Genomic DNA, 23,900 nt, shown 5'->3' on the forward strand with positions numbered 1-23,900 from the left:
CGTCTTCCCTAAAGCCAAGACTCAGTACGTATACTGTTGTTTGATCTGTTTTTCAATCATGTTTCTACTGCGTCTTGCTACTAGTATGATAGGGATGTTCATGCTAGTTCTAATCATGTTCATAATTTATTTATTTCAAAATTTAATCAGACAATTACCTAATTATTCAACAGTGAGACCCAAATCCGAGGTCGCTGTCAAATTGGGGGCCATATGAGTACAGCGTAATGGAGGCCACGGCTGGATTGGCGCGGAGTGCGGTGTTGATGGTCACCTGCAGCGCTTATGCCGTCACGATGGAATGTGAGCGCATAAGGTAAGGGAGTTGAAGCAGATTGCATACCTAGGACTAGGAGGTGGTAGAGCAGGATGATTCCGGCGGGGTTGACGTCGGCAGAGGAAGGATGAGTTTTGTTTGCGACACTGAAGTGCAAGGGGCGATGGTGATTTTTACTGAATGGGAGTTGGGAAGTGGAATAGGAAACATCAAGCATGATTTTTAATCGACTGCGGCTGTTCTCGATGGCTCATGGCTGTAGAAACGGATGGAGGCATCTGGATTTTGGGGTGGGGTGGTGACGGGAGGCTGAAATCCATCCGATTGGAATCCAGCGGTTGAATTTTTTTTTTGATGACGAGGCCCAATAAGAGCTCGGGGAATAACCCAGGTTTTGATTGTTAAGATGAGATTACGGTTACGGGCCGTTGGATATACTAGTACTGTAGAAGATGCTTAATCCGGAACTATTCCTGTTATCTAACAAAATTTAAAAACGGAAAATTTAAATGGAGGGCCCTCTCCTTTTAGTCTTGCAGGGAGAGCCCTCAAACTTTCCTAAAACAGAAAGTATAATCCCACCAGATTTCCAAAAATAGAAAGTTTGTTATTTTTATCTTCAAAATAATTTTATAACCCAGTGTTAAGAAAGTAACTTTCTACTCTGTGGAAATTACAAAAAGTAACTTGGTAATACATTAATATAACAAAAAGTAACTTTAAGGATTGGTGCCTTTATTAAGAAAAGTAACTTTTATATTTCGTGAAAGTTAAAAAAAATAATATTGTAGTATAAAGATATTAGAAAAGGTAACTTTTTGGTTTGTGACATAAAGTAACATACCAATAGCATACATGATACATGGTATGAAGTAACTTGTGACTTGTTTATATGGTAGAGGAAGTAAGATTTGTTTTTGAAAAAGTAACTTTTATACTTGGTGAGAGTTAAATAAAAAGTAACATTGTAGTATAGTATTTTTAGAAAAAGTAATGTTTTGGTTTGTGACAAAAAGTAAAGTAACTTGCTAATAGTATATATGGTATGAAGTAACTTGCAACTAGTTTATACGGCAGAGGAAGTAAGATTTGTCTTTGAAAAAGTAACATCACCACTTTGAGCAAAACATAGTCATGTGAGATTTTGTTTTGAAGCTCTAGATAAAACAAACAGAACGGTATAATTGAATTTTGATTCGCATATGTGGTTGTAGGGTTATAGATTTTTCTAACTTGCACCGGATCACTTGCGCTATGTCACGTGGCTGCCCCTGGGATTGCATTCCGAGCTCACGGACCAGAAGCCACGTAGGAGAGGCATAATTATTTTTTCCATTTTCGGTGCATGTATAGTTGCTAAATATAGTAACTAGCATGGCTCTCCACTTACGCTAAGTGGTGAGAGCTCTTCACGTAGTTGCCTCCATTTAAAAAATGACGTTGAGTATCCTCACACAAGAAGTAAAAGTGAACAAGGCGAGCTACGAATAGTATAAAGGCTGGATTCTCTTCATGTCAAAGAGTGATCCTTTGAAATATTCGGATTCCATTTGAAGGATTTCGCAGAACTCAATTTCATACAAGTCACTAAAAAATTACCGAGACACCCTTCTCTTATCCCCTGGCCTAAAACCTCAGAGCGCACCACCCCTTCCTTCCTATCCGACCTCCATCCAATCCGAAACAGGGAGCGGAGCCGCAGAAGCGGCGGAGCCCCGAATCCGCGGAGGAGGGGAGAAGACCTACTGATGCGCTCCGATGGCTGCCCGCACGCTGGCCCCACCATCTCCTTTAGGTAGCATGTGGGGGCCCCCGCGCGCCCCCGCCGGCTCCCCCGTCACGGAGGCCTCCGCCGCGGCCGCTCATGCCGCACGGCGCGGCGGGGCCGCGGTTAGCCCTGCCCTGTCCGGCCTTCGGGGGAGGTACCGAACATTTCTGGCTTCGCCCAAGCTCTGTATCATTTGCCTCCTCTTTCTCCGAGTACCAAGAATGCAATCTTTGTTTCTTTTTTTTTAAAAAAATTGAGCTGCGGTGACCAGATAAATGGAATTCGTGAGTTGTATGCTCACTTATTTCCGCCTGCAAGGTATTCAATCGGGAAATCATCCTTTTGTAGGCATTCCTTGTGTTCGGTGCAATTCATGGATGGTCTTGGAAGCAATATTCAAGCAGAAGTGAACCTGGCTCTTTCCCCAAAGGCTTCGATGTCTAATGGGAATGGTAAATTTCTGAGACTTTTACCTGTATATCCTTATGTTAAGTGCTCTTGATCTCCATACCCCTAATTTTTTCAGTCGCATTTGTATGTCCTACCGCCAACTCATTTTTACCCCTATACCCTTCCGTCCATGTTCCGTTAGAAGATAACGGGAGCAAATCCCTGATAGGTGGGACACAACAATGGAAATGACGCCATTGCCCCTAGGTACCCCTTTGCTCATATCTCAAGTAAAAAAAAAGGCCTCCCCTTTCTCCTGACGCCCCGCTACCCTCTCCTCGGCGACGCCCCCCTGCCGCCGGCCGCCCCCCTCCGCCACCCCCGCCCCCGGCCGGCGCCCTCCGGCCGCACCCGCCTCCGCCCCCCTGCCGCCCCCCTCCGGCCGCGCCGCGTCTGGGCCGCCGCGGGAGGCGCCGCCCGTGCGGGCGCTGTCGCGGCCAACCGCGCGCCGGGGCACGGGAGAGCTTCTCCCTCGCTGGCCGCCCCCCCTCCGGCCCGGTCCCCCTCCGGCCGCCCCGCCTCCGGCCCTCCCGCCACCGCCGCCTAGTCGCGCCTCCCCGGGCGCTCGTGTGCTCGCCCGCGCGCTCGACAAGGTCATCAAGCACTCCTCTAGGCATCGGCACGCCGCGCTCGTGGCCGCCCCCAAGTCCGCGATCGACCTCCTCTCCTCCGCGCCCGCGCCGGGGCCCGACGAGCCCTCGGATCCCGCCTCCTCAGTCCCGGGCCTCCTCGCGCCCACCGCCGACGCGGCCCTCGCCGCGTTGCTACTCGTGCTCGACTCGGTCTCCAGGCTCTTTGCCGCGGTGCTGTCTTGCATCTCGCTCGGCGGCGGCGGCGACGACGCGCTCGAGCTCGCCGTGCTGCGCGTGCTCGTCGCGTTCGCGCGGTGCCCGGCCGTCTTCGTCAGCGGGGAGTGCCTGGGCCAAGTGGTCAAGGCGTGCTACAACGTCTACCTCGGGAGCGCCAGCGGCGGAAACAGCTTTGCGCCAAGCTGCCATCGTGTTCGCACGCGTTGAGGCCGACGCCATGGAGCGCCAATCTAGTATACTTATGTGATGAAAACTAGTCAACTTAGTACTTAGTACACCTCCTCCACATAAGGGCAAAATTGTCTTTTCCCATCTCCGTTAGGTACTGTTAGTGCTCATTCCGTCCAAAAGGGTATAGGGATAAAGATGAGTTGGCGGTAAGACATACAGGTACGACTGAAAAAATTAGGAGTATGGAGGTCAAGAGCATTTAACATAAGGATATACAGGTAAAAGTCTCTAAATTTCTGTCTTTTCATTTTTGCTAAGAAACAATGGATATTCCTCAAGCTGTGGTCTACCGATTGATGGCTTAGAGTGCTAGAGATACTTCTTGTTTTCCTTCTCAGCAAACGAGGAAATTTTCCTATTGTTCCTTTTTTAGAATCATGAAAGTTTCCATAAACATATTAAAACACTTAGTGGAAGTTTATTTTTTACAAACTAGCTGTAAAATTCTAGTGAATGCAACTTCAATTATTTTTTATTTGATGATCATTGTTGTGTAATTTATGGTGCGATGAGGCACAACGCTTACTGATGGAGAGAATAATTGCTGGTATTCCTCCAACCCTAGAAGGGTGGGTATATATAATACCTATACATGGGCCTCTAGATGAGCCTCTATATATATGGGCTCAATATACACCAACACCCCCCCGCAGTCTGAACAACCGGCGCAGCGGTGTTCAAGACTGAACAAGAAGAGAGTACAAAGGGCTAATACCCCCGCAGACACAACTAGCCACCGGCTACGTTGAGGCTGGAGCGAAACTCCGAGAAAGTCGAGGAGGGCAGTCCCTTAGTGAAGATGTCAGCAAACTGGAAGGTAGTCGGGACATGGAGTACCCGAACATCGCCAATGGCGACTCTGTTGCGCACGAAGTGCAGGTCAATCTCCACATGCTTCGTCCGCTGATGCTGGACGGGGTTGGTGGAGAGATACACGGCGCTGACGTTGTCGCAGTAGACGAGCGTGCTCTTGGCGAGCGGGCTGTGGAGCTCCGACAAGAGCTGTCGTAGCCAGGACGCCTCCGCCACGCCGTTAGCGATAGCCCGGTACTCCGCCTCAGCACTGGAGCGGGAGACAACCGGCTGCCGCTTGGACGACCAGGAGACCAGGTTGCCGCCCAGGAAGACGGCGTAGCCAGAAGTGGAGCGACGAGTGTCCGGGCAGCCAGCCCAGCCAGCGTCGGTGTAAACCACCAGCTCAGTAGAGGACGAGCGGTGAAGCTCCAGGCCGAGATCCACTGTGCCACGGACGTAGCGGAGGAGACGCTTCAGGGCAGCAAGGTGTGACTCCCGGGGATCATGTATATGGAGACAGACCTGTTGGACAGCGTAGGTGAGGTCCGGCCTGGCGAAGGTGAGGTTGTGCAAAGAGCCGGCCAGACTCCGGTAGGCAGTAGGATCAGCCACCGGATCACCTAGATCAGCAGACAGCTTCGCCTGAGTGTCGACAGGAGTGGAGCAGGGCTTGCAAATCAGTCATCCTAACCCGCTCCAAAATATCGAGTGCGTATTGCCGCTGGTGAAGGAGAAGACCAGACGGGCGAGGCTCAACAGTGACGCCCAAGAAGTGGTGGAGCTAACCAAGATCCTTCATAGCAAACTCCTGCTGCAGAGAGGAGATGACACTTTGAAGCAACTGCTGACTGGAAGCTGTGAGCACAATGTCATCGACGTAGAGCAGTAGATAGGCAGTCTCATCCCCACGGCGGTAGACGAAGAGAGACGTGTCAGACTTGGCCTTGGTGAACCCCAGTTTCAGCAAGAACGTGGCGAATTGAGAGTACCAAGCCCGAGGAGCCTGCTTCAGACCATAGAGAGACTTGTTGAGCCGGCAGACCATATTCGGATGACTCGAGTCCACAAATCCCGCCGGCTGAGAGCAGTAAACAGTCTCTGACAAAGTGTCGTGAAGAAACGCATTCATTACATCCAGCTGTTGCACAGGCCAAGAGCGCGAGAGCGCAAGCGAGAGGACCGGGAGGGGCCGCATCGGGCCCCGGCGGCGGCAGATCGGCCCCCCGCGCCCTCCGCGCCTCCTGCGCCTGCGGGCAGAGGCGCCGGCGTGACCAGGGCGGCGGCGGCCGGGACGGCAGCGCCTCCTGCGGCGCTCCCCGCACCTGCCACGCCCGCGCGCGCGCCGGCGGCGGGGCCCAGGCGGCCCCAGGCGGCGGCGGCTGCTGGGGCAAAGGATGGGACGGCGGCCCAGGCGGCGCTCGGAGTGCCAGCCCCCGCGGCGCGCGGAGCAGAGGAAGGGATGGGAGGGAAGGAGGAGAGGGGAAAGGGGGAGGAGGAGGCCGGCGGCCGGCCGGCCGCCCATGGGCCGGCGGCGACGGCTGCTGCGGGCGGCTGGGAGGGGAGGGAGGAGAGAGGAAATCTAACCCTAGGCTAATGATACCATGATGGAGAGAATAATTGCTGGTATTCCTCCAACCCTAGAAGGGTGGGTATATATAATACCTATACATGGGCCTCTAGATGGGCCTCTATACACATGGGCTCAATATACACCAACACTTACCGTGCTTATGATTTTTTTTCGATGTGGGAAGTGCGGGAAGCCTACGGCACTGGGTACGCCCTTTTTTTAATATATTTTGGCAAACAAATTATTCAGTTTTCTACATATTACTTCTGAAGTTTAATTCAGTTTATCGTATCACTTTGATTTATTTAAGTTAAATGCCTGCCTGCAAGGTTCAATTAAATTAACACGGAAAAGCTAAAATAGTTTACACTAATATTGTAAGTTAATTCCTTTTTGTCTGACATTTGCAGTATTTCCTCTTTCCTGTTCATTTTGTTTGGCAGACGATTCTACCATAACCCGTAAAGGATTCTGTACAATATCATGGAATCTGAAAGCAGATATACAAGATGGTTACCTGATATTCATAACAGGAGACCCTGTTACCCTGGGCTGTTGGGAATCGAACATGGCTATTCAGTTGGCTCCTTCTGTTGAAAGCAATAATATATGGACAGCTGAAATAAAGGTATTTCTTCATTTAACAGTGAAATTATTTTGTGGAAATGAATCCCAACTTCCTTAAATTAACAGGATAACATCTGAAAGAGATACGACTCGGGAAAATAGTAGATTGATCAATGGGGTGCATAGCACGTTTACATATATAGGCAAGGAGATCCTAGGATTGGTTTATAGAAAGTGCCGAATCAGGGAGTCCTTGCCTAACCAAATCATCGACAAAACCCTAGAGCACAAGTCCAATGGGCTTGTAAGGCTGCAGCCGAAAGGCCCAAAAAGGCCTGGCCAAACATAACTTTCTAACAACATCCAGTAACTCAGCATACTATTGTGTGGATAACAAACCATATGTTAATAGTTCAAGAAGCATTCAAAGTTGATTATTCTAGCAAAAGTCTTCATCTTTAGTTGATTTCACATTTTGCTACAGATGATAATTTGATATAGTAGTTATCATGCTGTAGTTCTTATTCTGTTGTCGTCACAATGGGAGTATGGTAGAAATACCGGCAGAGGAAGGCCATATGGCTTGGCTTGAAGGAGATTAGTGTACTGGAACTTGAAAGTTGAAGATAGATGAGAGGATTTTTTGTGTTGAGAAGTGACTAAATCATTTTCTTGCCTGGCAAAATGACCAAAACAGGTTGGCTCTATTTATGTAGAGAAGTACATAAGAAGGTTGTAATTGAAAATAGCTCTAACAAGACTTGAACATATGGTAGAATACAAACTCAACCAGTGAACAAACCTTACTATCTTGACATAACTCTTACTAATTTGTACTCCTGACTAAATTGTACTGCCCATTACGGCACACATATGATGCAGTATGCTGCATATACCTCTTGTATTTCCTGCGTTGCTGGTGCATTTGGTTCAAAGAATGTACGGCCTATCTGATGTCCTTTTTCAAATCTCTAATCTATGAGGGGTAGATTTGTTGCATTAGGCACATGTTGTCTTGGATGACGTTTAGTATTCGTCATCTTGATTAAATATTCTCAGACCAGCACATATATTCTCCCAGGGAAGCTACAATAATCCATCTTTTGGTGCATAGCAGCTACAGTGGTATGTTGTGCCATCTGTTTAGTGTGGCCTAAGTGGATCTTTGTATTCCAGTGTGGCCCTTTTACACTGTATTTCAACAGTAGTTTAGTTTCTTATATTCCAATGTTTCTGGTGCTGGTTAACACATAAGACAAACCATGTTATTATATTGTTCACCTTTTAATTAATAACATGTTCACAAGTTACTCATGGGAACAATTCACTCCCTACTTGTGGCCTTGTGGGAACAAGTTAGTTCAATAAGGAAATATTTGTTTCTCAAGACATAGATAGTAGATCAGTAATATATAGGCTTGCTTCGTGAATTTGATGAATGCGGTGGTGACTTAACTATTTTTGGAGCTCTTATTTTTTTTAAGTTTTTTGAACATCACATTCTTTACTCTTTCAGGTGCCATATGGGGTGCACTTCAAATATAATTATTTTGTTCGAGAAGAAAAAGGTTCATCTTCTGATATTATATGGAGGCCAGGTCCAGATTACTCCTTATCAATACCTTCAGTTGGCCGGAAAAAACAGTTCATTGTTGTGAAAGATCTATGGATGAAAACCAGTGTGGCAGGTCTTCCTGCTCCTTCATGGGGATCATGGCTGATGGAAGCTGGTTCTCTTGAAGGTGAATATTTTGAGGGTGGAAATCATTGGAGCATAGCAGAAGCTCACTCTGCTAGGGATACAGCAGATCAAGATTTATCTGTAGGTAATGTTGCATTACCACATCTTTTCACAAATAATAATTAATTGTAGTTTCTTTAGTGGTGCTGAACACTTAAATGTTTCCAGTGGATTGGCAGGTGAGCATATTATATTGAAAATCGGGAATGGCACACCTTTACATGCAAAGCTGTTATCAGAGAACCTATCTACCAGCATGCACAATAATGTAATCGACAAACCAAATGCCAATAATATAACCGACAAACCAAATGCCGATAATATAAACCAACATGGAAGGTATCAACTTATAGAGGAGCCATGGATTCTTGAATCTATTGTGGCTTCAAAGAAACCAGTTGCAAGAGTCAAAGATAAAAAAGGCAAAAAGAAGTTTGTCAATAATAAGCATGATTCGAGCAGAGCTAGTGAATGCATGCCTCAAGAGGATCAGCCTGTTGAAGAGCCATGGTTATTTGAATCTATGGTGGAGGCAAATGAAACTTTAGTTCATGCTGATGGAAAAATAGAAGCTAAGGATATTATCAGAAAGCTAAGGAAAATAGAAAAACCGCCAGAACCTCTGGAGGAGAATAAGCCAACTACTGGTGAACCTTCATCAAGAGTTATACTTATTAACTCCTCTGTCTGCACTATGCAGAGAATTGCAGTATTAGAAGATGGAAAACTAGTTGAACTCTTGCTGGAACCCATCAAGAACAACGTACAGTGTGATAGTATTTACTTAGGTATAGTAACAAAGCTTGTTCCTCATATGGGAGGAGCATTTGTAGATATTGGAATTTCAAGGCCTTCTCTTATGAGTATAAAGCAAAACCGAGATCCTTTTGTGTATCCTCAAGTTGTAAAGAACAGTAGAGCAGATCCTGCTGATGATTCTTACTATAATGAAGAGAACCTTCCAACATATGATGAAGATGATGATATGAGTGATGATGAGTTTGCAGATGAAGAAACTCATGATGCCTCGTCATCATTTCCGGTTGAGAATATTACAGATAATGAAGAAGGCATGACATTAATACCTGATGCTAAGATAGACATTGCCGATAGTGCTGAATTTGAAGGCATTTCTGGTTATGACGAAGACAAAGATGATGAAAACGATCACATGGAAGATGAATATATCGAGGAAATACTGCAAGCAGATCAGTCAGAAATTTCCAATGATCTTAAGACTTTATCTTCAATTCAACATGCTTTGAGAGAATCTAATGACGACACAAATGGAAGCAGGTGGTCTCAAGTTCGCAAGGGCACTAAAATTATGGTTCAGGTAGTCAAGGAAGGCTTGGGTACGAAAGGTCCAACACTTAGTCCATTTCCATGCCTGCGAAGCCGATTTTGGGTAAGATCATGGGGATTTCTGCATCATTAAATTTGCTGTGCTTTGCAATCTTTTAGAATATGTCATTGGTAATTTTTGCATGTGGTACAAATAAATATTTATGAAAGTGACAGATTAATTGTACAATAACTAATGAAATTGATTCTAACATGGGATGTGTGGATAATGCTTTCTGATTATGACCTTGAAATGACGTTATGACATAACCTAGTGGAATGTCAATTATAAATACTAGTGTTAATTGATGAGTATTGGAGTAGATTATTTCCTTTTGAAGTCGTAGAATATTTCTTTTTAAGTATTGGATGGAGTAGAGTATTTCCTTTTGAAATTATAGAACATAACCTCTGGCTGATCAATAAAAGAGAGTTCGAAAAAAAGTTTTGCAAGATGACAGTCTAAAAGCAAAATGTCTTCAACCGAATGTGCCTTGTTGTGACTACTGTGAAGAGGGCCATTATCTCTACAACAAAAGCAAATGAAAACCTACGAAAGCAACTGAGCTAGTACTAAAAAGTTAACGAAACCTCTTTAAGATCTCAATGTTTGTTAGGTGTCTTCCTAACATTGGACCACCAGATCCTGAATGCGAGGAACTCTTTCTGGAAGCAACTCCTAAAATTTTCTCTATCTTCAACATAACAGATATATGACACTTTGATTTATGGTTTATGCATCAACTAGTTATACATCACTGATATGGCGTCGGGGTTTGCGAGGAGTGCGTAGAGGAGAGCGTAAGAGCAGAGCGGCTTGAGAATGCGAACGCAGCAAGTACGGCGACGATGTTATCTCGTCGGCCGGTGAGGAAGTGTTCCTCGCCACCATCGAAGATAACTTGCCCCAACTGGGAGAGTCTTTATTCTTCGATAACAACCCTAGTACAATCTACTAGTCTTTATAGTATCAGGCCTGACTTCACGAGCAAACTTTCCTAACAAACATAATATAACTCTCCGAAGCAATATCTACTAAAAAGAAACAAATCAGCCACTTGTAGAAGTTGTTGCTGTTGTGGACTCTTTCCTTTTCCTCCTTTGATACGTACGTGGATAGTAAAAGGAGTCCACAACAATCACTATGCATGATAGGCTGAAATAATCTTATAAAGTATATTGTTTTCTTCAAATAGCTATCAATAGATCAACTATCATTATTCTTTTACATTTCATCATGTTCCTGAATGAAAAAAAATCAACATAACTCGCAGGAAATTTTAGGATTAACTTCAATGATATATCTTTGAATTTCCAGATATTGGTTTCCTGTGGTAACAAAGTTGGAGTATCCAAAAAGATTACTGGTATAGAGCGCACCAGGTTAAAGGGAATAACAAAATTATTGCGGCCTCCTGGATTTACATTGACAGCTCGTACGGTCGCTGCTGGTCATTCTTGGGAGGACTTGCAGAGGGATCTTGATGGCTTGCTATCTACCTGGAAAGTAATAACAGAACATGCTCAATCTGCTGCCTTGGCTGCTGAGGAGGGAGTGGATGGTGCTGTTCCTGTAATGTTGCACAGAGCAAAGGGTCAGGCTCTATCTGTTGTTCAAGATGATTTCAATGAGAAGGTGAATTAATTCATGATGCAATTTACTCAAATTTGTTTTATATTTCAACTCGACCAAGATCATTTTTTTAACTTATTATTCAATTAGGTGAAGAGATTGGTTGTGGATTCTCCTCGAACATATCATGAGGTAAGGAACTTGATGATGGCAATTGGTAAACACTTTATCTAAAACAGAAACTGAGCCTAGCCTAGTTAGTGGGAGTTGTGTGTTTACACCTCACCACCGAGGTTTGGGTGCTCTTCGGCTCTAGTTTCGGTGTCCATTTCTTCTTTTACTTACAATGCCACCTAGACATCCTAGGTTGGTTCATTGTTTTTTTTTCTTCAACTTATCTAGAACTCATTGACAAATATTTATTTGTCTAATTTCTCTTTACATGCATACATGATTTATAAAAGTATAAAACTCTGGAAACATGTCAATTCCTGATGCTGATTTAGTCTGCAACTTAATCATTAGAACACCAACTGGTTCATCTAAATTGGTTCTGATGATCTTTCTTTTCTTCCATTTTGGTATTGTGGATTTCCTTTCTTCGCATCTTGGTTAAGTGTTGTAAAAAGAGGATATTTTGGGCAATTGCCTGTGTTGTTCAAATCTCAGTCATGCTCCTTTATATTCCCTTGATTTATCTGTTATGGGTCAGAAAATGAACATAATGTGGGATGCCGTTCAGAAAAAAAAATTGTTATTTTTGAAACAGTTAGTGTAGGGAAGAACAATGAGTAGCACTATGTTTTAAGGGAGCTCAACGAGCTGCACTATGTTTCAACATAGCAGGATTTGCTTGCCTATGCTGAACATTTAACCTGTTGGTTGCTGTGAACCGTGCATCCTTATACAGAAATATTTTCTTAAATCTGGTGAAGCACACTTTTCTTTTTGTGTTTAGGTTACAAGCTATCTCAAAGAAGTTGCACCTGAGCTCTGTAGTCGAGTTGATCTTTATGAGAAAAGAAAACCTATATTTGATGAATACAACATTGAGAAGGAGATAGACAATATCCTTTGCAAAAGGTTATATTTCATTGTTTCTTAATTTCAGTTGATGCAATTTTTCGCTAGTAAGCATATTTTTATGGTTGTTTAACTTGTCACTTTTTTCGGTGTAATATTCTTTTATCCCTGTAAGTGGTGTGCTTCTGTAGAACAATAATTGGAGTTACTAGAAGTACCTTATACAGTTATACTTCGCTGAGTAGTTTCAGTACGCAAAAACTGCTTTAAGACGTAGATATTAGATGGAATCAGTTCGATAGCATGTCTAGTTGTGCACTGACATGGTAATAGAAAATGCTAGTATTTGGTAGCAGAACAAGATTTACTAAAGAAGTTGTTGTGGCATATCACCATTTACCAGCATAAAAGAAAGCTATCAGAGAAATAGAGGATATATTGACCTGATGATTACTGGCACATCTACTGATGTAGGGAGAGCATCGAAAAATATTTATGGCCTCAGAAAAATAAGTTGGTAGTGTCCAGAATCAGTGGCACATGGTTTTTTAATGGTCTTTTGTGAGCTTAAATTTATATATTGGTGTTGAAAAACACTGACCAGAAGCGCCATCTTTTTATTGTGAAAAACATGAGTCGATTGAATTATGAAGTTGGTTTCTTCACTAAGATATGTGAGTTCTGAAGTATAGTTGGCTGAGGCATAATTTGTTTGGTGCAAGCAGAAGTCAAAGCTTCTGGCGTCCTCTGTGACAAGAGGGTGCCACAAAAGCTAAAATGTAAGTTCTATAGGACAGCGATTCACCCGGCATTGTTATACGGTGCTGAATGTTGGCCTACAAAAAGGCAACATGTCCAGCAATTGAGTGTAGCAGAGATGCGTATGTCACACTGGTTTTGTGGGTGTTGCAATATAAGTGAATTGCCCACCTCTCTCCATCAGCTTAAGCTATTGGGTTGAACTGGTTGGTGCATGCTACTCAATATGGTATCAAAGCCAGAGGTCTCGAGTTCAAATCCTGGTTAGCGCAATTAAATAAAATAATTGCCGCTCGCTCCTATTCCACGTCCGAAGCCTGAGGGAGCTCCAAGTGAGGGCGAGTGTTGGAATATAGGTGAATTGCCCACCTCTCCCCATCAGCTTAAGCTTTTGGGTTAAACTGATCGGTGCATGCAACTCAATAGTGAGCACACAAGATGGGATAGAGTCCGGAACGAAGGTATTCGAGATAGGGTGGTTTGGACAAGTCCAACAAAGTTAAAGAGAGGTAGAGGTCGACCTATATTGAACTGGGGCACGTTGGTTAAGAGAGACCTTAAGGAGTGGAATATCTCCAAGTAATTAGCTATGGATAGGAGTGCTTGGAAACTAGCAATTAACATGCCTGAACCGAGACCTTTGTTTCTGTTTACCCCTATCTCTACCTTCTGTCTTGTGTCTTTTTTTGTGTTTCTCTTATCCTTTTTTCTTTTGGGTTTCATCTCTAGCCTACCCCAACTTGTTTGGGACAAAAGGCCATGTTGTTGTTGTAAGCAAAAGTCAAAAGTTTAGTTAAGCAGGAAAGACAAATGTGATGTTGATTCATGTTAAAAAATCAGTTTGCAAAGGAAACTCTAATAGACTATTATTAGGGGGGACACATATTTGAATACACAAACAAATGTGGCATTATATGTCCAGATAGCTTACTTTTTTTCTCCAACATGCATGAGAACTGTGTGTCATTTCATCAAAGAAGAGATATTAAGTACAAACTACAGTAAGTCAGAAACATCAAGACGTTCATTCCGCTGAAAGAAAATAAAAACGACAAAAGAATGCCCTAGACTATCTAGCCACTAGACCTTGGAGGTCCTTAGCACCTGCAGCACACCAGAACATGCCTTGATCTGTCACAACATGTACTACAGCAGCCACATCAGGATTAGTTCCATTGAAGACACTATCATTCCCTTGATTCCAAATCTCCAAGGTAACTAATATGATCAACGAATTAAACCACATTTTGAGTTGCTTGCCAACCTGGCAACCTTGTTATGTCTGACTTCAGCCACAGGCTGCAAACCAACTGGATTCAAGATGGTAAACCAAAATACCAAATTTGTCTAAAAACCACACATGTGACCAAATATGCTGGTTGGTTAGTTGTAGATAACTAGATATACTTATCGTAGACTACCATATGTCTCGGGAGGTGCCTTGCCCTCCAAGTCTCCTGTACTCATATATACCGGCCGATGCCTCAATGCAATACAATCCACCAATTGCACTAATTCTATTATTTTACATGGTATCATGAGTTTAGTTTTTTCTAGATCGTGAGCAACTCTTCTGTTGCTCCTCGCACCGCCCCGGGGAGATTAATCTCCGATTGGGGTAGCGCTCAGATTCGCAGCCGAGTGCCTTTGGAACTTTGGGCATCCTGTAGGTGCTATGCCCTGGCGTTCGTTGGGTGGCTTCTGCTTTCAGTCGGGCGGCGCTGTCTGACAGGGCCTTCACCGCCATTGTTGCCCTGCCTTGCCTTGCGCCGTTGGGCCACACAGGGGCCATGCCCCCATCCGGACTCGATCTGCCACAGCACCAGTGCTGCTAGCCTACGTAGTGCCCATGGCAGGCACCCTTCAGCTGCAGGTACAACCATCCATGACCACTAGCTAGCCTCCTCGCCGTGCTCCCTTCTGTATTTTATTTTCTGTGCGGACATGCGTTCACCATGTGGTCAACACCAGAAGAAAGGAAAGATGGAGGCAAAGCTATGGGTACATGAGGTGTACACATATATTTCTATTTGGTGCTGTAGAGATCGGGTTGCATCGCCCACCGCCCGTCGACCTCACGCCTCTACTTCGACATCGGCGTCGAATTCATCGGCTTCTTCCTCGTCTACGACTATGTGGCATGGCAAGATGGATGACGCCCTAGGGGACACCAGTTTGCGCCACCCACTTCGTCGTCTCGCCCTGCACTTCATCCTCCACCGGCTCGTCGTCGCCTCACGATTTGGACGCCTCTGCCAACTTCGCCCATTGTCGTCTCGTCTCATGCATACTTGGTCTGATGAGCCCATGTGTGTGATTCACATGGTTCCCATGACATGCGTCCTCGTACTGCTCGCCACTTCCCTGAGTATGGATTGCTAACGCTGCATCGCCTCTTCGGGCAGCACTAGCACCACCCGTGGTCTCACCCACCGTTGCATCCTCATTGTCGACGACCACATCCTCGACTTCGTCGTCGACTACCCGTCGGTGCGCCTTGCGCGCATGGTCTTTATCACCCTGTTCGAGTTCTTCGTCTTCTTTGAGCACTGCTGCCGCTGCCATGGGCGGACTAGGGGGTGGCCTCGACCCACCCTAAGATTTGGCCCAATGACCTTCACCCTCTCCATTTTTCATGTTTGATCTTGTAGGAAAGGTAGAATGCGTATAATGAGGTCGATTATATTGCAATGAGCCCCTTGGGCGGTATATATAAGAGTACAAGGCTTGGAGGGCAAGGCACCTCCCCTAGAGATAAGGAAGGCTATCACGAGATTACATCAATCCTAAATTACCATATCTGGAGTTGCCTAATATACTCTAACTTCCCCCCGCAGTCGTAGCGGTAGCAACACGAACGGTCAGACTGGAGAACAATGGAGATGTATCCCCCCTGCAGTCGAAACGCCGGTGCGAAAGCTTTGACTGGAGACTCATGTAGATGATAGCCCTTTAGTGCCGTAGTAGCCTAGGTCGAGGTGGACGTGGTCGAAGCCGTGGAGAGGGCGCGGGTCAAATCGTCGTCGAGGTGCTCAAGTACGCAAACTCAGCAGCTTCTTGCCGAAGACAGCAGCAGGACGGTGCGGCGGATGACGATGGTAGACGGCGTGGTTTGCGACTTAGGTCACGCTCAGGACAGGGGTGGCGACGGCGCAGGTTGCAGCAAGTGTCGCGCTCAGATCAGGGGTGGCGACGACGTCTTCCATCAGGAACATCGGCGGCGATGTCCGCGCGAGAACGGCTGGAGGCGCGGAGGCGGATCGAGCGCCTGCTTGACGAAGACCGGTGGCGAGTGGCGCCACCGCCTGAAAAGGCGGCGACACCGGTAGGGTGGCTTGATCACGAACATTGTCGCTGCAGCCTAGAGGGCGCAACAACCTCGTCCTTCGGGAGGGTCGACGATGGATCGAAGACGAACGGCAGGGCGACGCAAACCGATCTTAGATCGGAAAAAGGGAAAATCAGCAGTAGCATCAAGACGAACCTGCGGGTACAATCTCGGGTGCACCAAGTAATGCCCCCCAAACCTTATCCTCATCCGCCTGTTGGCCAGAGGACAAAGGAAGGGGCAAAAACAGAGGGGGCGAGACCCGAGCGGCCTCTGCTCCAGCTGCGGGGTGGACCGGCGGCCCCGGGCCGCCCTCGCAGCCGCATCCTCGCGCACAAGGCGGCGGCGGAAGCGGCGCTGAGGACGAAGGGGACACAGGCTTGATTGCGCAGAGGAGAGAGCTGGCAATGGAAGGCGGGAGGGGCTTCGCCCCTGGGCGCTGCGGCCCGGCGGCGACGACGATCGGCGGTGCGGTGGCCCAACGGCGCCGATGGCGCAGTGGCCTGGCGTCCCCGCAGTGGTCCTCCGCAGCCACGCACTCGCGCTCATGGCAGCGGTGCGGTGGCGCTGGTAGGAGTCGGGGCGCCTGGCCTGATGCGCGGGAGGGGCGGGCGGATTCAGATGCGGAGCCGAGAGGGAGGACGACGCGGAGGCATGCAGGCCCAGTGGCGCCCCCATGGCGATGTGGTACCCAACGGGGACGTCGAGCGGCGCCGCCATGGGGCGGCTAGGGAAGAGGTAGGTCCTTCTGCTGGGCTTGATGACGGCGGCGGCGCGGGTCAGAGGGATCCGCGGCGCATCCTAGGAGGGCGCTGCCCCTGGCGGAGATCAATCTCGATCTCCCCGGGGGCACGCGGGTGCAGCGGAAGCGGCGGTGCGGCTAGGGTTAGTATCTCGTAACCTAGGCGTCTGATGCCATGTAGAAATGATAGGATGCTTATAATGTGGTCGATTATATTGCAATGAGCCCCTTGGGCGGTATATATAGGAGTACAAGGCTTGGAGGGTAAGGCACCTCCCCTAGAAATAAGGAAGGCTATCACGGGATTACATCAATTCTAAACTACCATATCTGGAGTTGCCTAATATACTCTAACAGATTTTATTTATTACTACTAGAAAAAATAGCTATTAATTATTTTTTGTCAATAGCAATTGATAATTGAATTGAGATGGTGAAAAGTGAAAAAATAACATCTTTTATTAGATTGTATTGACTTATTAACTAAAATATTTTAAAAATAATTTCTATTGGACCACCCTAACTTAAAATCCTAGATTCGCCGCCCACTACCCATGGATCGTCTGGCCCTACCGTAGACCGTCCGCCTACCCTCTCCGTCTCGCTTTGTCTGGCACAACCTCATAGCCAGCGTCGCCATTTCTTCCCCATCTACAAGCAGGCTGCAACACATCTTCTACCCCGTCGTTCTTCTACGCCTGCGACCGCTGTGGAGGACTTCTTTGCTATTCCCACATATAATGACGTGTCTGGTTGTACCTTCTGCCTTGCACATCAGATACTGACAACATCGGTGCGTGCCTTCGTCCTCGACGCATTCTCGGGTCTGGCAAACCTAACTCAAGCGTCGCCACGGCGGCCTTGACCTCATCCTTGGCATCGATCTTCCTCGACGACTACCTCGACACGTCACCGTCTTCGTCTATGGCGCTTTCCCTTATGCGCCACCACGCCCACCTTGGTGCGCCCACGGCTTCATGTGCGGCACCATCGTCTTTGGCAACCTTGATAGCTACGTCGACCACGGCTACCCTACGCACGGCATCCTCGACCATGGCTATTCACCCTCATCTCGGCTACCTCGACACTGACACAAAGGGTTATCATCTACTTGAGTTACTTATCGATTTTCTCTCTAGTTGCAGCATCCGCACCGCGCCGACGTTATAACTGTGGGGGGGATGTCACTCTGTCGGCTTTTGCCTTCATCTTCTTCTCCAGTCTCATCGTCTGTGGTGCTCCCACTGTGACTGCGGGGGAATGTTAGAGTATATTTGGTTGTTGTAGATATACGTATCGTAGACTGCCATATGTCTTGGGAGATGCCTTGTCCTCCAAATCTCCTGTACTCATATATACCGGCCGAGGCCTCAGTGCAATATAACCACCAATTGCACCAATTCTATTATTTTAAATTCGGCTTTGTCACAGAGAGGCAAGCTGCAGGATGTCAGGCCTTATTTGACCAGTCCAACAGCGATTGAGTATTGCTAGCCACAAAAAGAACTTACAGCATAAAAATGCTAACAACTTTGAAACTCTCGTGCAAGGAGCATATTCATTGAGCTCACAAAGAATGCCTTGTAAACTGATTTACTTGAGTAAATCCCTATGCTGGAGAGTACAAGATGTACATGCCCAATATGGGCCGACCCGCCCAATATGGGCCTATACAATACACAGGCCTATACAATGCCTAATTCCCGCCTGCAGTCGAAGCGTGAGGCAGTCGAACGCAAAGACTGGACCTAAAATCCTGGAACAGCTGAACATGTAACCCCTTCGTCATAATATCGGCGAACTGATATTGTGACGGCACATGAAGAACACGAAATTCGCCAAGAGCCACCTTCTCCCGGACAAAGTGGATGTCGATTTCGATGTGCTTTGTAAGGCGGTGGTGGACCGGGTTGGCTGTCATGTAGACAGCGCTGACGTTGTCGCAGTAGACGACTGTAGCAACCTTCAGCGGAATATGGAGTGCCTGAAGTTGCCGCAACCAGCAGCATTCGGCGACGACGTGAGCAACCGCCTGGTACGCGGCCTCCGCACTGGACCGGGATACCGTGGTTTGCTGTTTGGACGACCAGGACACCAGGCTGTCTCCCAAAAAGACACAGAAGCCTGATGTAGAACGGCGGGAATCTGGGCAGCCCGCCCAGTCGGCGTCAGAGTAGGCGACCAATTTCTCGGCGTCAGAGTTTGACCATTGCCAACAGTAATGAAATAATGAGAGGAAGGAAGGCGTGATAGGAGTATACCATTCGTGGTGCTCATGTGAGACGAAGCACCAGAGTCCATAACCCAGGGAGCCTTGTTCTGGAGAGCCATCTGGTTGAGGGCAGCAATGAGGCCCGCCTGATCCCACGTGGGCGCGGGGGAGGACACCTGAACCGGTGCAAAGGCGGTGTGCGCCTGAGGAGGGGCGCCGAGGATGGAGGGACGCCAGGCACCAGCAGTGGTGCCCTGTGGCGCGCCGCCGGTGGGGAAGAGCCCCTGAGGCGCCCAGGGATTATAGCAAATCCAGGGGCCCATGGGGCGGTAGGGCTGGGGGGCGATGCTGCTGTTGCCGGGCTGTGGTGCGCGGCTGCCGCCGGCACTAGTGTTGTTGCCGCAACCGCCGCCCTTCCTGGAGCCGCCGCGGTTCCTCCTGTTTCCAGCGTTGCCAGCAGGCTTTGGTGGGGTCGGCTGGCCGCCACCAGAGCTGCTGGAGGAGGCGCTGGAGGTGGTGGAGCGTCACCTGCCCGGGCTGGTACAACCAGAGCCGGCGGATGCGAGGAGAGCGGTGTTGGCGATGGCCTTCTCATCATTGGACAGCCGGGTCTCCTTGAGGATGCGCATGTCATGGGCGCGGGAGAACGTCGGGAGGACAGTGGAGTTTGTGATGTCGTCTACGGTGTTCGCGAAGCGAGGATGGAGCCCACGGAGCATGGCGAGGACGAGCTGGCGGCCCTCGATGGGATGGCCGACGGCACGGAGTTCTGTAGCCTTCAGCTTGATGCGCTGGCAGTACTCCGAGATGGTGGAGTCGCCCTGGGTGAGCGTGTGGAACTGCTCGAGGAGGAGGACGGCACGCGGCTCCTGGTTGGCTGTGAAGAGGTCCTCGATGGCCGACCAGAGCTCCCGGGAGGTCTGATTGTCGCCGGCCATGGCGAGGTCGAGGACGGAGTCGCCGACGGAGCCGAACAGGCAACTCTTGACACAAGAGGCGGCGATGACCCAGTAAGGATCGTCGGGCTGCGGGGTGCCAGGAGCGTCGATGTGTGGGCGGATGCCGAACTTGCCGCAGAGCACCTTGAAGTAGGACGCCCACTTGTAGTAGTTGGAGGACATCTCCAACGTGAAGGGGACGTGAGTCTTCACACACACAGCGGCGGCGGGGTGGATGACGATGGCCGGCGCCAGATCGCTAGGGCCAGAGGAGGCGTTGGAGGAGGAGGCGCTGGAGGAACTCGTCATGGCCGAGTTGGTCGGGGCGGTGGATGTCATGGCGACGAGGGGGGGGGTGGCGCTGCACGGTCAGGGTGACGGTGTAGGAGCCGGGGTGGACGCGCGGGGAGGGAGATCCCGGCGCGGGGCTGGCGGCGGCGCGCTGCGGATCGGGTTGATCGGCGGCGCGGCGTCGAGGGTGGACGCGCAGGAGGGAATCCCTACGCGTGTGAGAGGAGAGGCGGCGGCTAGGGAAAGAACCCTAGCACCTAGGGCGGAAGCGAAGGAGAGGATCTAAAACCCTAATCTCGTGATAACATGTAGAAAGGTAGAGAGAGATGGGAAACACCGCACACCCTAATTGGGGGGGGTGACCTTTCATTATATAGTGCCAATGGCTTGGAGTACAAGATGTACATGCCCAATATGGGCCGACACGCCCAATATGGGCCTAAACAATACATAGGCCTATACAATGCCTAATACCAAGAATGCGTGCACAACATATCATCTGGTGAGTGGGGGCCTCCCCCGCTGTACAGTTTTTTTAAAAGAACATATCATCTGGTGTGTAATTAGTGCTAGCTAGATTGTCATTAGATACTACGTCTTTGTTTTGCTTATTTTTTAAAAAAGAACATTTGATCGAAAACTGATATTGCAAAGCTTGTTGCAGTTCAAAATTCACTTTTAATTTAATTTTTTGTAGACTTTTGAGTCTTGACCTTTAAGCTATTGAAAGTCATAAAGGGACTAGTTTCTGTAATATTTTGTGATTTTCTTTGTGGATGCAGGGTACCATTAAACAATGGGGGTTCTCTGGTCATAGAACAGACTGAAGCTCTGGTTTCAATTGATGTGAATGGTGGTCACAGTATGTTTGGTCAGGGAACATCCCAGGAGAAGGCTATTTTAGAAGTCAATCTTGAAGCTGCAAAACAAGTACGTGATGCATCTTGGAACTTTCCAGGAAGTAGTAGCTTGCTTTATTTGTTCCCAATGACTCTTGTGTCATATTCAGCTTAACCAATCAAGCATTTGGTATCGTTGCATTTATGTTTACATTTATCTATCTTTTAAGAAATGCATACCGTAGTTCTTTTATTGTCCTGCAATTTTGTTTAACAGTTTGACACAGAAAGAATGCACCTCTGTTTTCCCAATTCTATGGGAATCTTATGTTTATCATGAATATATACTTTGCTCTCATGAACTGTTTGATGTTACTCTGGTCCACACCATAAATCTGTGAAAGCAGATCAGTATGATTTTTTAAAGGAACAGTTTATCCTAAAGAATCTCCATTTCTCTTATGCTTCCATAGAAACATATTTGTAGTACCAACAACTTCCATACTGTTAAACCAGACTCCCACGGCAAACAGTTCATAAACCAGACAACTGTCCTAATGACCTAACTTCCATTTCTTAAAATTTTATATTCATATTGGGCACAACTGCCCTGGGTCCGGTTTTAGGGCTGATGCTGACTCCAGTTCTCAAAAGCATGTTTCATACCTATTGTTTACAACATTGAAGCAATATAGAAATTGTGTTTGGTAGAGCATATTGAAGTCCTGCTGGCATGCTTGAACAGAGTTGAAGAAGGAAATATGTTATAGTTTTTTGAAATCTATTTTACATTATGAGTAACCATGAAAAATGTTCATGAATGCAGATCGCCCGTGAGTTGCGCTTGAGGGATATTGGTGGTATTATTGTTGTGGATTTTATTGACATGACAGATGATTGTGAGTATGATTTCAGACACTACTCTGATAAGATAACTGATACTTCGCAACTGACTGTTCAAGCTACTTTCTGAACCATTTGTTTTTCAATTGATGCTTTTGCTGCCAATCTTCTATTATTTAATTGACTCTTAAAAAGTTACTCTCTCTCATTCCAAATGTATGTTTTAGGTCAAATGACCTTGCTGCCCTTCATTTATACTATATTGGAAAAGACCACACATGTATTTTGTGAGAGTAGTAGCATTTATTAGGCAAGGGCAAAGGAGGACAAAAATATGAAAAATTGCCTAGAAGTTCTAGAGAATCGTCAAGAAGGCTAAAATATGTACATTTGGAATCTGAGCAAGTGAGGATTCTAGTATATATAAACTAAATGCTGTTTGCCTCTAAGCAATATAGTTTCATATTTGCCATGTAATTTTTAGTTGAGTTTGGACTGAATTTCATTTTTTCATTCAGTATCTTTCCCTATGAGAATATTTGGTATCTTCGATGGATTTTCTTTGCCACAATTAAGGGATAGTTCGGCTTGAATTTTGTGCATGTCGAATCGAGTTATTTAGGACTATGGTTCTTATTTTATGAAATTCATGGATTGCAGAAGACATCTTTTAATTAGCACCACTAATAGAAAATCTTAGCAGCCAGTAATTTATTATCTAGATAATTTGTGCTTTGCTCTTGCTATGTCTGATGATATATTCTTGATTATGATTCCAATTTACATTTGTTGATATGCCTTTTAGATTCCTGATAATGATGCAGATTCTTTGTTGCTTCTCTTTTCTCCCTCACACTAATTTCACATTTTCCAGTGAACAAAAGGCTAGTCTATGAAGAAATGAAGAAGGCAGTAGAAAAGGATCGGTCAACAGTTGGTGTTTCAGAATTATCAAAACTTGGTTTGATGGAAATAACTAGAAAAAGGGTATGTGCACTAGCTGTATAAGTCACTTAATGTTCATGGATATTATTGTGATGTATGCATTTATTTTCCTCCTCTGAGAAATTAGTGATCATTACTTGCATCACTTCTGTCAGCCTGCTCACACTTACCCAGTTATTGGTTTTTAGAGGCTCTGAATTTGTTCTTCATCCACAAAGACACTTCTATTCAATAATAGGTTTAGACATATGTGTATGAGGGTCAGTAGCTAAGAAGCCAGCGTGCTTGGCTATATATGCATGAACTTTATCCTTAAGCTCAGGGTTAAGAATGGAATAATTTAATTTACATGGAGCTGTTAATAATACAGCTAACACATCATACTCATCCTAAAAGTAGTTTCTGTTTCTTCATTTAAACTTATTATTTACTCATCACAGGGTAGTTGATTTTTTTTTAAATGTAGTATTAAGATGGATTTCTGTTATTTTCAGGTTCGACCAAGTGTTACTTTCATGATCAGTGAGCCTTGCACATGCTGCCATGGTACTGGTCGTGTGGAGGCTCTAGACACATCATTTTCAAAGATAGAACGTGAAATATGTCGACGCCTTGTAAGTCCTATAGGGTTTTATCAATATTTTCTCTTTGTTATCTGTGTGTTAGCAGCAGTATCACTTTGCTTAATAACTTGTAAATATTTATTATGTAAGATAAACATGATTGTTAGATTTGATATAGTAGTACTATAGTAATATTGCACATTTATTAGGGTTTAAGTATACATTAAATAAAATATGCTGGTCAAAGTTGGTACAGTAAAGGTCAGCTGTGACAAGTATTTGAAATGGAGGG

The 23,900-nt window shown here is 46.4% G+C and overlaps 1 protein-coding gene across 3 annotated transcripts in view; it reads left to right on the forward strand.

Annotated features, from left to right (window-relative positions):
• Nucleotides 1–1,922: 1,922 nt before the first annotated feature.
• LOC120712173 (ribonuclease E/G-like protein, chloroplastic) overlaps nucleotides 1,923–23,900 on the forward strand; it is a 33,082-nt gene continuing 11,104 nt past the window's right edge. For 2 of the 3 annotated variants that reach the window (XM_039997890.1, XM_039997891.1), the window contains exons 1-12: nucleotides 1,923–2,199; nucleotides 2,394–2,497; nucleotides 6,344–6,528; nucleotides 7,984–8,293; nucleotides 8,388–9,616; nucleotides 10,871–11,188; nucleotides 11,276–11,317; nucleotides 12,084–12,208; nucleotides 21,201–21,348; nucleotides 22,084–22,156; nucleotides 22,975–23,087; nucleotides 23,540–23,659. In XM_039997890.1, coding sequence (XP_039853824.1) covers nucleotides 2,036–2,199; nucleotides 2,394–2,497; nucleotides 6,344–6,528; nucleotides 7,984–8,293; nucleotides 8,388–9,616; nucleotides 10,871–11,188; nucleotides 11,276–11,317; nucleotides 12,084–12,208; nucleotides 21,201–21,348; nucleotides 22,084–22,156; nucleotides 22,975–23,087; nucleotides 23,540–23,659 — 2,931 coding nt within the window. In that variant the 5' untranslated portion in view covers nucleotides 1,923–2,035. The remainder of the gene's footprint in view (nucleotides 2,200–2,393; nucleotides 2,498–6,343; nucleotides 6,529–7,983; nucleotides 8,294–8,387; nucleotides 9,617–10,870; nucleotides 11,189–11,275; nucleotides 11,318–12,083; nucleotides 12,209–21,200; nucleotides 21,349–22,083; nucleotides 22,157–22,974; nucleotides 23,088–23,539; nucleotides 23,660–23,900) is intronic. The other variant, XM_039997889.1, reaches the window with a different exon arrangement.

Source organism: Panicum virgatum, chromosome 6K (assembly GCF_016808335.1).
Source record: "Panicum virgatum strain AP13 chromosome 6K, P.virgatum_v5, whole genome shotgun sequence".
NCBI classification, from domain to species: domain Eukaryota; kingdom Viridiplantae; phylum Streptophyta; class Magnoliopsida; order Poales; family Poaceae; genus Panicum; species Panicum virgatum.